At 33.7% G+C, this 14,127-nt stretch overlaps 1 protein-coding gene and 1 pseudogene across 1 annotated transcript; both read left to right on the forward strand.

Annotated features, from left to right (window-relative positions):
- Positions 1-14,127, forward strand: part of LOC108204615 (histone H3.3-like) — a 48,830-nt pseudogene that overhangs the window by 22,859 nt on the left and 11,844 nt on the right.
- Positions 7,569-12,542, forward strand: LOC135151199 (uncharacterized). Its single transcript, XM_064088915.1, has 2 exons — positions 7,569-8,396; positions 10,968-12,542. The coding sequence occupies exon 2, from the start codon at positions 10,971-10,973 to the stop codon at positions 12,540-12,542; it is 1,572 nt and encodes a 523-aa protein (XP_063944985.1). The 5' UTR covers positions 7,569-8,396; positions 10,968-10,970.

Raw genomic sequence — 14,127 nt, forward strand, 5'->3', positions numbered from 1 at the left:
TTTATTTTTTATATATTAAATAATTCAAAATTTAAAGCATAGAAAAATATATATGTTTGACAAGTGTGTGATTTGTTGCAGGTGCAAATATCTTGGAGGATTGTGTTGCAAATGAATGTGTGAAGAAGTGCTTACCAGGAGCTTGATGAAGTGGAAGGACTTCATTTCTCTGAGAGTTATGTGGATTTGGAGTTATAAAGTTTCTCTTAGAGTTATGTGGACATAGAGTGTTATAAAATTCCTGGTTATAATAAAAAATAACGTTTTCTGGATGAGCAATAAGATACTTAATAATTTAGAAATCTAATGAGTATTTATAACCAAAGGGATATTGGTTGAAATTATAAAATATGTTGTACTTTATACCAATGTGTATCATTTGTCCTTTGGTATCTCGATTATAATATATATCCATCACATCCTAAATTTGTTATCTTAATGGACAAATTGTTGCATTAATTTGTAAATATTTTCTAAAAATTGTTGACTAATAAAATTGGTAAAAATAGGAGATATGATTAATCAATAAAATATGTATTAATTAATATAAAAAATGAGTAAAAAAAACAATAATTGATAGTAAGAAAAGCCCATCAAAAGCTCACAAATACTTAGCCCAATATAGGCCCAACAAATGAAATACAAAAACTTGAGTCATTGAGCCCCAAAATTTTAAATCTTACTCAAGTTGACAAAGAATCCACATGGTTGTTAATTTTGAATTGATGGTAATGATTATGAGATGAAATTAATACATAACTCAAAATTTGAAAAAAAAATACAAAAACACAACTCCTTAAATGATATTCGAAAGCAAACAAACAAGGTACCATTTATATATAAAAACACAAAATAAGCCATCAATGACCGTAATGAATATATTAGTTCAAACATCATATTAATAACTTTTAATATGTATACCCTTTTCCATGTAAATTCTAAATATCAATATTTCTAATGATATTAAAAATAATATTGATTGCTTTAATGGACAGTATTGTACTACACATAATAAAAGTCAAATTTGATTAGTAATTCAAACGTGAATAACAATTACTGCCTATAACAATGTATAATCTTCCAAAACGGTATTTCTAGATAATATCTTCATAATCTTTATCATTTGGATATTATTTAAATATATGATAATAATTGTTGTAGATCCTTAGCTACTAGATTTTTACAAATATTAACTAAGTATAATTTCCTCAAAAGGTGTTTCTACATAAATTCTATCAATGCATATAAGTGTCACACATCTTAAACTTTAAGAAAATTATAATTACACAAAAGTGATTGTAGAAAGGAATTCAAAATGACCAAAAATAATATCATAGGACTTGTGGTTTTGATTATGATCCATTATTAATGGTGGTTATGACAATAAGATATGAAGAGAATGCTTAGCTTTCTATATTAAGAAATGTGTAAACAATGGAATTTTTCCACTTCTTTGCTTTCCTTTATGTCTAGTAGCTTGTAGTACAAGTTCTCCTCAATCACATTCAAATGGGGTCATAAAATGTACTTCTAATTATTGTGATGAATCTACATATTCCAAAGATATTGTCTTAGGTAATTGTTTATTCATTATATTTTAAATAATTAAAAATATAAGTATAGAAAAACGTGTTTGACAAGTGTGTGATTTGTTGTAGGTGCATATATCTTGGAGGATTGTGTTGCAAATGAGTGTGTGAAAAAGTTCTTAATTAACAGAAGCTTGATGAAGTATAACGGATTTTGTTTCTCTCAAGAGTTATGTGGGTTGAGAGCATAGATATATAGAGTATTATAAAATACTTTATTATAATAAAAAAAATAAAGCTTCTTTGAAAAGCAATAAGATACATAGTAATTTAGATGTCAAATGAGTATTTATAACCCAAGTGTTATTGGTTGAGATTATAAAATATGTTGTACTTTTTACAAATGAATATCATTTGTGCTTGGGTATCCCCATTATTATAAATATCCATCACATAGAAAATTTATTATTTTAATTGATTCAAATTGATAAATTTGGAAATGTTTTCTAAAAATTGTTAACTAAAAATATTGGTAGAAATAAGAGTTATGATTAAACTAAAATAGGTATTAATTAATGCAAATAATGAGTATTAGTAGGTGTGCTTTAATATAATAACATGAACGGAAATTGTTCCTCATTTTCCTTTCTTATGTTGAAGAATACGGTGTCCTTCTTTCTCTTTTATTTATGCGTTTTACTTTATTCTTCTTTCAAAAAATAGGTTCTTCACTTTCCAAAAAAAAAAACATGAGAGAAAAACGCTAGTTAGGATCCAAGAAATTTAGGCCCAAGGCTTTTTATCCAAAAAAAGTTGGAAACTAATATTGAGGGAGGAAAAGAATTATTTGATCATAAAAAAGCCCATCAAAAGCTCACGGATACTGCTAAATTATAGGCCTAACATATGAATTATAGTAAAATTTGAAACTAACTCAAGTCAAATCAGAATGGACATGGGTGTTAATTTTAAATTAATGATAATGATTATGAGATGAACTAATACATAACTCAAAGTTTTAAAACAAAACCGAAAAAAAAACTCCTTAAACACAATAGGCGGTCTTTCACAAATACCCAAGTTTAGAAAGTTTTTTGCCAAAATATTTGATTATTTTCAAAAATAACAAAAATATAATCTTTTAAGTAAATGTTTTAAAAAAAACCATTTTCTCAAAACAAAACAAAATTTTGACATATAAACTTGATTAAAAGTATTTCTTATAAAATATCATAATAAGAACTCAAAATAATACAAAATCTAATAAAAATAGTGAATGTTCATCTTCCTCAAACCTCGTTTTTGTCATCTTCATCCTCTCATCTTTGTCATCGTACTTGGCACCATGCCACCATCTTCTAACATTGTAATTCATTGATAAATCATTTTTGAACATCCTCAAGTGAATAAAAAAGTTTGAAGGATCACCAATAATGACTCCTTCAACATATATTATGATGAAATATTTAACATCGCATTTTGAAAAGCATCATCATGTCCTTTTTTTCTTTAGGTGATTAACTTTCATCAACTTGTCTGCTCTTTGTTTTTAAAACGGTATTCCATGTTGATTGTGTATTTAAAATATTTAGTGCATAATACACTTGATGAGTTTGGCTAGCTAACACAAAAATGTCCTCTGGTATTTGTTCTTATTTAACATCTATCATGATGATGGGATGTCTATCTATTTTAACATGTCTTGTATTATCAAACCAATAACATTTAAAGATGATTACTTGTTGTCCATTACCATAGTAGAGCTTTAAGGCATATTCTAACCTTTCATTATAAATGCCAAAAATTCTATCATCAGACATCCGTACATATTCAACAAAGCTCTCTCAAGAATGTAGCATGTTATATTATTTCTCTACTTCTAGATTGGGCATCTCTTCATAATATGCATAAAAATCATTGCAAGAAGCATCCATCATGATATATTATACATTAGGTCACCTCCATCTCTTGCCTCAAAATTATTTCAGTAATTAGTAATGTAGCATGTTATATTATTTCTCTATCTTTAGATTGGGCATCCCTTCATAATATGTATCAAATCACGGCAAGCAGCATCCATCATGATATATTATACATTATACATTAGGTCGCCTTCATCTCTTGCCCCAAAATTATTTCAATGACTAGTCGAGGATTGTCCAGCACTTTTCCTAGCTAGCAATATATGGTTCCCATGTCGATTCCACTCTTAATAATTTTGAACAAATATTTTATTCTTCAAGAGATGCAATTTTATAGTCTTGGCATCTCAATATGTATTATTTTTGCACTTAGTTGAAGGATATTTTATAATTATGTCATTTATTGAAGATGGTTCACATGTGAGAAAATTGATGAATGCTTCTAATTCGGCAACAAAAGTATCTTTAAAATATCCTCTACCATCACTTCTTTGATACATTCATGAGTGATTATTATCAATATTTGTATTAACATTAACATATAAATCAAAATTATCTATACCATAATGTTAACATCATATATATTTACTTAAAAACTAGAAAGTTAGCATGAGTAAAAAAAATGATTATACTATCATAAAAATAAAAATATATGGACAATAATATATAAAAACTACCATTATAACGTGGAGAGAGATTATGAAGATACTTGGAATTATTGTGAAGATATGTATTAAATTCGGATTTAGTTAGGGAGAAGAAAAAAATAGAAAAAGGATAAATATGGTTTTGTGAAGAGGTAGTGAACTTATCGTATCTAATTATGTCAGCTCTAGACCCCAGGGAAAAAAGATGACTGCTAGCAAAGAAATAAAATTGACCCATCTAGAATAGCATCAGTTTAGCAACAGATGTGACTATTTTGCAATGGACCAACAACCAAATAAAAGATTACCAATTACAACGTTCTTGCAACAGAAGAGAAAATATTGTTCTAAATCCCAACAGAGTTTCGTCACTAGTTCGTTTCAATGGAATTCCATTGCCAACTCCACTCCATCCGAATATAGGCGGGAATATTTTACCGTGAAAGGTAGCAATGGCTGCATTCAATTGCTACCGTCTGTTACCAATTCCATGACTATCTTTTCGGGATAGCTATGTGGGAGTTTTCACGCCAATATTAGCGACCGATGGGTTTTGTTGGTAAACTAGGATCGGCAAAACATCGTTAGCATTGTTGCGTGGTCTCCACTGGCTAGTCGTCTTTATTTCGTCAGCAATTAATGACGGATGTGTTTCCTTTGTAATACATGTGACGGATGTGTTTCCTTTGTAATACATGGTTAATCTATTAGTATATTCTTGCTCATAGACTCCAAAGATTTAAATGGTGTCACATGCTTTTCAACGGGATGATTGTTGATATATACCATTAACTTGATTGCAGCTGGCCCGGCTACTGTGTCTTGCACCAAGTGTCAATCAAGTTAATATATACTGATCTGGGACTGAATTGAATGAAAGTTTCTGCTTCATAATATAAAATATGTGCTTGTAGAGCATTTCACATAACTCAAAAACCTGGAACAAGTACACTTAAATAGCATGTCAATATGATTTACCTCAACATTATGAAATTAAAGAAGGCATGTGGATTAAATTAAAAGTAAACCTTGTATAAAGCCATACCCCCGTCCTTAATTCTGCAATTTCTTATGCCGGAAAATTTTTTTTTGCTTAAATTCTTTCTATAAAACCTTCAAATATATTTCTGGTGTAAACTTTTGTTGCATGCATCTCTAAAGGGAGTAACTTAGTTAAATTACGATGAGTTCTAATAGACACCAAATCTTCTTTCTCCTCCTTTCCAGGTCAATCTCAGAGAGTTCTTTATCTTATTCCTCTATAAATTCTGACAAAGGTGTCATACTATTGACATATCCATCAAAATAGGCATTCATACTTTCAGTTGTGGAACTAGCTTTCATACTTGTAGAATTGAAACATATGAAAACAATACATATGAAAAATTCAATGGCATAGAAAATATAATTTTTAAAAGTATTAGAGCATCTCCAATGGGGGGTGCCAAGAGGGGTGCCAATGCCATGTGGCATGACATGGACCGGCACTCTCGTTGGCACCCCCATTGGAGATGTTGGAGTGCTATTGGGGTGCCAAGTGAGTTGGCTTTGGGGTGCTAAAAGTTGGCAACCCATAAAGTAAGGTGCCAACTTCTTTCGTGGTCCCAATAATACATAAAATATAGATTTGTGGTCCAGTAATACATAAAATATTATTTCTCTATTAATAAAGTTGGCATCTTGGAGTGCCAACCATTGGAGTGTATTTTGGAAGAAGGGTGCTAAAAATGATTTGGAAGAGTGAGAATATAAAAAATAATATTTTGAGTTATGTGTCAAAATTGACACTCCTTGAAGGGTGCCAACCATTGGAGATGCTCTTACTATTCTTAAACCTACGAAAAATGCGCCACACAAATAAGCTTTTTACCCAATGACGTCGTTTTCTATACATACTCGTCGACCACTTCCAAGCTTTCATTTCATTATTCTATTTCTCTATTAATGGTTCTTCATAAAATGTTTATACTTTTCGATTAATGTTTACCAATATTGTCCAGATTCTTCAGTTGTCTTCCCCTATTTTGCCCAATTTTTATATACTTCACCAAATTCTGGGTTGTATGAACAGCGTAAAGACCGAAACTCGGCTTCACACCAGGATAACGCCACACTCTGTTTTTGTGACACCCACGTTATAAGATTCTCATTCAGATAAAATGCCATCCCTCCGGTGCTTCTTCTGTAATCCAGGCTACCAGCAAGTCGCTATCTGCATATCCAGACAAGATATAGTTTCCAACGCCTCGTGAGTATATCAACCCATACTTAATTGTGCCTTTTACATACCTCAGAATTCTTTTCACAGCATTGAGGTGTAAAACAGTTGGTTTATCCATATATCTGCTTACTACTCCCACAGAATATGCGATGTCCGGACAAGTGTGCACAAGATACCTCAAGCTTCCAATTACACTTCTGAACTGTGTCGCATCAACTTGCTTTCCAGCTTCATCTTTATGTATCTGGACTTTAGTCGCCATAGGATATTTAACTGGATTGCAATCTCTCATGCCAGCCTTCTCCAACATTTTCTTTGCGTATGCCGTCTGTTTTAGCTCTATGTAACTTTTCTGCTGACTCACTTCTATACCAAGGTAGTAAGATAGTTTTCCCAAATCCGTCATTTCAAACTCTCTGTTCATTTGCTTCTTGAATCTTGCAATGTTGCCAACACTCGACCCTGTGACTATTACGTCATCAACGTGGACTCCAATCACCAAAAACTCATCACCTTCACGTCTGGTATATACTGCATGCTCGTATGGACACTTTGAGAAACCCAGTTCCTTTAGATACTTGTTTAACCGCGTGTACCAGGCCCGAGGTGCCTCACGTAACCCATACAATGCCTTCAATAACCTGTATACCTTTGATTCTTGCTTATATTTCACAAAACCTTCAGGTTGCAGGACATAAACCTCTTCAAGAAGCTCACCATTCAAAAATGCGGATTTTAAGTCGAGCTGATGGACCTCCCAGCCATGCTTTGCTGCTAAGGCTAACAATAATCTCACCGTTTCCAGCCTTGTAACCAGTGCAAAGACCTCCTCAAAGTCGATACCCTTTTTCAGCACATAACCCTTTTCTGCTAGTCGTGCTTTGTACTTCACTATGGGACCGTTTGGCTAAGCTTAAAAGAAGTGACTTCTTGCTTAAAATAAAAAAGTGGAGTAGAAGTGAAAAGCAGAAGTAAAACTTTTAAGTTGTTAAGTGTTTGGTTACTCAAACTTATAAATTTTTTTTAGTGTTTGGATGATTTGACTTATAAGTTCACATGGAGTGTTTGGTACATTATAATATTATTTTTAAAAGTGTTTAAATTGATAATAGATAAACTTGCTAAGAAATTTTAATACAAAATACTAAACATAAATAATCAATAAATCGGTGAAATATTTTATAACGACTGTGAATTTTATTTATAATTTAAATTCAAAAAAAAAAAAAATCATATTATATAAAAATTACGTATTATGTGGTTAAGTGTTGATTTAATATTTGCTCTTGTGTGAACTATTAATTGTTGTATCGAGTTAGTGTTTTAAAAATGATTTATTTACTTTTCAAATTTCGACGAATAAGAAATATCTCCAATTTGAATTTATAAGAAATACAAAACCATTCTTAAAAATCATTTTTATCGTTTCATAATTAGAATAATTATTTTTAGGAATTTACAAAATTGTCAAAATATTATTTTGATAAAAATCTGATTTTAAAATATTTTCCAAGTCCATTTAACTTCTAAATCGCTTATAAATTTCAATAATGCTCCATAAATCCTGAGACTTTTATTTTATTCGTTTTATAATATTCCGGGATTTATAAAAATATTTCAGTAACTTTTCGAAGATATTTTGTTACAAGTTATTCCGATAATCGATTAAAAGCAGGCTTAGATTAGTGATTATTCAGCATAAACGAGACACGTGGCAAGCCAGAGCTGCAGCACGTGCCCTGTACCACCGCCATTCTTTTCTTTTAATTCCAGTTCTCCCCTTTCCCTTTTATTTCCACGTTAATCTCTCCTCACCCCCTCTGCTAATCTCTCACACTCTCTCCCGTACATATCTCCTCCATTCCTCTTCCACCTTTGTTCCCCGTTCTTTTCTTTTCCCCCGAAACCCGCCGCCGCCGCTGTTCAAACTCCGGCCAGTCGCCGGCACCACCACTGTGTTGTTTCTTCTGATTAATTCACCCGCGATTCTTCGAGTTCCTAGGCAATCCAGACGCAGGCTTGCTGTTTTCGGACGAATCCAGCCCTGTTCTTCAGCCTCCAATGTTGTGTTAGCGCGGTATAACCCAGTCTCGTGTATATAATTCGATTATTATGATTTTGGTTATTTGGGTCGGATTGAGTTGTTGATTGGATGCTTAAATTCGGATTAATGTTAGTTAATTTCTACTAATATTAATACTTAAAATCAGGATTGTGTCTATAATTAGCCGGTTGTTATATGTGTGTATTATACGTGCTTGTTAAATGTGAATTTGTATATGAGACTCGGATATAATTTTGTGTTGGTAGTAACTATCGGGACCACTAAGTTATTTTAATTTAATTGTTGATTGATGTTTGATTTGGATTGTTGGGTTTACAAGTTAGTAATTATCTTTCGAGGATTAGAAGTAAAATTTTGATGATACATCTATGTATGCCTCGACTTTTCGGGTATATGTGTTTATATTATTAAAATTTATATTTTTATAATGTGATAATTGATTATTAACTTTTCGTGCCTAGTTGATCCTGTAAGTCTTATTAAACGTATTTTATGTATAGTAAATTAGCAATCCTACTAAAAGTTTTCTTATGTGTTTACTACAAGTCAAGGCGGATTTTCTTATGTGTTATGTGTTTACTGCAAGTCAAGGCAGCTCTTTTCATGTATTAAGCCATATTAGTGGCTATTCTTGGTATTGAAAACAGGTGGATAGTCCTATAAACAGAGGAGGTGCTGCCGAAATTTTGTTAGAAATTATATGCATTTAGACTATTTAAAGGTGTTTGATAGATAATAAGTAGAGACAATAATATTGGTATACATGTCTACGTGATACGTGATCACTAGTAATCTTTAATAATTATAAAAGTATTTCTTGGTTGACTAAGTTCTATGTGTTTGGCTGAAATTTATGTTTATATAAACGAAGGGTAGTGATTAAGTGATATTGAGGATATGACTTTGGATTCAAATAGTTAAGACCCAGTCTTCTATCCTGTAGGTTCCGGTTAGAGAGCCTAACAGTATAGTGCAGTCTTATCTCTAGCATTCTATTATCAAGGCAAGTATTTCTACCCTACTTCTCTAGTACCTATAGATACTAAAACCTTCTTTATATCATGATTCAAATTATTTGCAATTACTCTCTTGTGAAGCATATCTAGTATTTCCAAACTTTTTGGTTGAACGGATAACACTTTTGGTATCGACTCTACACTATTATATGTATAAAGAAATTGTTTTAACAAAATGTTATTTTGGCTCTTGAATTACATGATGGAACTGCAGATTGTTCTAAAAATTAAACTATTGGGTTGTTTTTGCGTAAGAGGCTCGGGCACCGGCCCAGCGTGAAAGGTGGCTCCTTAAGCCCGGATTACCGGAATTCGTAATATTTGTCAACCTTGCTGAATAAGCTTGGTTTATGGACTATAGCATGACTGATCATCTGTTATAGCCAGGTGTCCAATGATTTTTAAAGCCCAATAAAATTGTGAATAGTTAAAGAGAGGTTATCCTGCCTTCAAGAGATATTTGCTTATACATTCATTTCTGCAGTTTTAAATATTTTCACTTCTTTATTATGGCATTGCTGTACAACAAATATCAATTTCATTCTGTTATACTTGCTGAGCATTTCTTTGGCTCATACCTGTTTATTTTCAAACTAACCCCTTTCAGATGCCAAGGATTAGAGCAGCTGCTTATAAGGTTTCCCAGAGTTATCTTTTGTGCTAGGAAAATCGCAGGATGATGCTAGGAGTCTTGGACTAAGTGTGGATTAGTTAGTACGACTTGTTTCTTTGAAGTTGTATTATAGTGTCAGTATGGTTGTAGTGGAAAACTCATGTGGTAAGGAACCTATGTCGTCGTTCGTTTGCAGTAACAGTTTAAACCTTTCGCAGACTTAAACCTGGCAAGATCTTTGGTCAGGGGTGTAATGGTAAATATTTATTATGTTAATCTATTCAGCTGTCATTAGTTTATTTTATTGTTTAGTTTATTCTTTTTAGTGACACCGAATCTGCACCCCGGATTCTGGGCTGTCACAGTTGGTATCAGAGCGACAGGTTTAAGTCACTGTGTTAGGTTAGGTTAGGTAGAGAGTCTACCCTTATTAGTGATATTTGGACTAGGTGATTGAGTCAGCAACTCATGTTGAGTTGAAAGTTAAGATTACAGAATGTAGTTTTAATAAATATTGGTTAGGATATAGTGTTATAGCTTAGAGTCATTGTTTAGTTCTGAACTACGTGCTTGAGTTAGGATCTAATATAGACTGTTGCAGAAAGGACCAGGACTATTAGAACTATCCACATTAATACAACCAGGGTCAGCATGTATCAGAGTCTTGTGTATTGGTTAGTGCATGATAGGCTATATAAGATCTTAATTATTGCTAAGGATTGTACTAGTATGCTATCCGTATTATGATATGTTGCTATTTGTTGAGAAATTGTGGTTACTTGATCTGTAGTTGGCATATTGTGAAGATCTATTTTGGATGACATTTTATGAATTTTTGGACTAGCAAACAATGTGTGATAGTGAATTTGCACTTTTCAAAGGACTACATATTTATATATTTTATCTCAAAAATAAATGAAGCAGATTGCTAAAACAGATTGTTTGTGGTAACAGAAAATGTCATCTGAAAGATCACCACCGAGCAATCCTGGAAATCAGGGTACTTCAAACCAACCAACTATGGATCAGATACTACAGTTGCTACAGCAACAAGCGACAAATATGGTTCAGCAGCAACAACAATATATGCAGCAAAATCAACAGCCGCATCAAAATCGTCAAGTAGAGGCACCGATGTCGACGTTTAAGTCATTTCAAGCAATTAAGCCCCCAGACTTTGATGGATCAAGAGGACCTATTGAAGCAAGGTCTTGGTTGAAGGAAATTGAGAAAGCTTTCAAATTAGCAAAAGTAAGTGAGGATCAGAAGACTGATTATGCTAGTTACTTTCTGAAAAATGAAGCTAATTATTGGTGGGAATCGGTAAGAGCTCTAGAAGGAGATGATGTGATCTTGTGGGATAGGTTTGTTGAACTGTTCTTAGAGCAATATTTTCCGGAGCATGTACAAAGCCAACTAGAGTTGGACTTCTTGGAGTTAAAACAAGGAGATAAGAGTGTAGCGGAGTATGAGAAGAAGTTTATGGAGTTGGCAAGGTTTGTCACAGCCTACGTGGATACTGATTTGAAGAAAGCTAAAAGATTCCAACAAGGGCTAAGATCGGATATTAGAATTAGTGTGGCAGCTTTAAGATTGAAGACTTATGCTGATGTGGTTCAAACAGCAATGGTGATAGAAAGAGAGCACACTTTAGATAAAAAGGAGCAAGAGAGTAAGAAAAGGAAGGTGGAAGCAATTGAAGGAAGTCAAGGCCAAGGAAGTTCTCAACAAGGATTCCAGAAGAGGCAGAATTTCCAACAAAATAGGAATCAAGCATTTAAGAACCCGGGGCAGAATGTTAATAGGCAGTTTAATAGGCCCCCGAATCAGAATCAACAAGGTGTAGTGAAACCTCCAACACCAGACTGCAAGAATTGTGGGAAGAAGCACTCAGGAATGTGTGGAAAATTGAACATAGTATGTTTTAAATGTAATAAGAGGGGTCATTACGCTAATGAGTGTAGAAGTCAAGGGGCAATGAGGTGTGACAATTGTGGGAAAACTGGGCATTATACCTATAATTGCAAGAACCCGGCACTGGCAAGCGCAATGGTACGTGTGCAAGGATCAACATCAGGGAAGAGGCCTAATGCCAGGACTTTTAACATGACAAAGAAGACTTCGTCTAAGGATACAGATGTGGTAGCAGGTACGCTTTCTGTTAATTCCGTAGCTGCTAAAGTTTTAATGGACTCAGGAGCATCGAAATCTTTTATATCCGTGGAGTTAGTTGATAAATTAAATTGTAAGATAAATGATTTAGAGGAGGCGTTGATAATAGAAATTGCAAATCGTGATAGAATACCAGTTAATCAAGTCTGCCCTCAATGTAAGATTGAGGTATCAGGAAATTGTTTCATGGCTGATTTAATACCCTTTAGGTTAGGAGAGTTTGATGTCATACTAGGAATGGACTGGTTATCTCAATATAAAGCTAAGATAGATTGTAAGGGTAAGAAGGTAGTATTGTTCACTCCAGAGGGAAGTAAGGTAATTTTAAAGGACAAAGGCAAGAAAAGAAGTTTTTAACGGTCATGCAAGCGAAGAAACTATTGAGACAAGGATGTGAGGCGTATTTGGCTCATGTAGTAGACACTAAGAAGAAGGCACCTAATCTGGAGGAGGTTCCGGTAGCAAATGAGTTTCCTGAAGTGTTTCCAGATGAGTTGCCAGGATTACCACCAGCTCGCGAGATAGAATTTTCTATTGAGTTAGTGCCAGGAGCTGAGCCAGTATCGAAAGCTCCGTATCGAATGGCTCCGGTGGAAATGAAGGAGTTAGCGAAGCAGTTACAAGAATTATTGGATAAGGGAGTGATTAGACCAAGTGTTTCACCTTGGGGAGCTCCAGTGTTGTTCGTTAAGAAAAAGGATGGGAGTATGAGATTATGTATAGATTATCGAGAGTTGAACAAGTTAACTATTAAGAATAAGTACCCATTGCCAAGGATCGATGATTTATTCGATCAACTTAAAGGAGCAGTTTGTTTCTCGAAGATTGACCTAAGGTCTGGTTACCACCAGTTGAAGATTAAGCCTGAAGATATTCCGAAGACTGCATTTAGAACCAGATACGGGCACTATGAGTTTTTGGTGATGTCGTTTGGTTTGACTAACGCGCCAGCAGCATTTATGGATTTAATGAATCGAGTGTTTAAGGAGTATTTGGATAAATTTGTGATTGTGTTTATTGACGATATTTTGATATATTCGAAGTCAAAGGAAGAACACGGAGAACATTTAAGGATTACTTTGCAAAGGCTAAAGGAGAAGCAATTGTACGCTAAGTTTTCAAAATGTGAATTTTGGCTGGAAGAGGTTCAATTTTTGGGTCACGTAGTTGGTAAGGAAGGTATTAAGGTGGATCCAGCAAAGATTGAAGCTGTGATGAATTGGGAACAACCAAAGACACCGACTGAAGTAAGAAGTTTCCTAGGATTAGCAGGATATTATAGGAGGTTTGTAAAAGATTTTGCGAAGATTGCAACACCATTAACCAAGTTAACTAGGAAGACTGAGAAATTTGTTTGGAGGGATGAATGCGAAAGGAGTTTTCAGGAATTGAAAGAAAGATTAGTAACTGCTCCAGTGCTAGCATTGCCGGATGAAAAAGGAAATTTTGTGATTTATAGTGATGCTTCTTTGAAGGGTTTAGGTTGTGTATTAATGCAGCATGATAGAGTTATTGCCTACGCGTCTAGACAACTGAAACCACACGAGCAAAAGTATCCGACCCATGATCTAGAATTAGCAGCAATTGTATTTGCATTGAAACTATGGAGACATTACTTGTATGGAGAAAAGTGTGAGATTTTTACGGATCACAAGAGCTTGAAGTACATATTTAATCAAAAGGAGCTAAATATGAGGCAACGAAGATGGTTGGAATTAATTAAGGATTATGATTGTTCTATTAATTATCATCCTGGAAAGGCGAATGTAGTTGCAGATGCGCTAAGTAGGAAGGAAAGATTAAATATGATTGACATTGCGAAGGAATTGTCTGAGGAATTGGAAAAATTGGAGATTGAAGTATGTGTACCAGGAGTAGTTCAAGAAAGATTATATGAAATTACTTTTCAGCCAGAGTTACTGGAAAGAATCAAAAGATGTCA

The sequence above is a fragment of the Daucus carota genome, chromosome 1 (genome assembly GCF_001625215.2).
Source record: "Daucus carota subsp. sativus chromosome 1, DH1 v3.0, whole genome shotgun sequence".
In the NCBI taxonomy this organism is placed as follows: Eukaryota; Viridiplantae; Streptophyta; class Magnoliopsida; order Apiales; family Apiaceae; genus Daucus; species Daucus carota.

What these genes read in the sequence shown, in the direction of transcription:
- LOC135151199 (XM_064088915.1), top strand. Translation starts at nt 10,971, where the DNA reads ATGTCATCTGAAAGATCACCACCGAGCAATCCTGGAAATCAGGGTACT.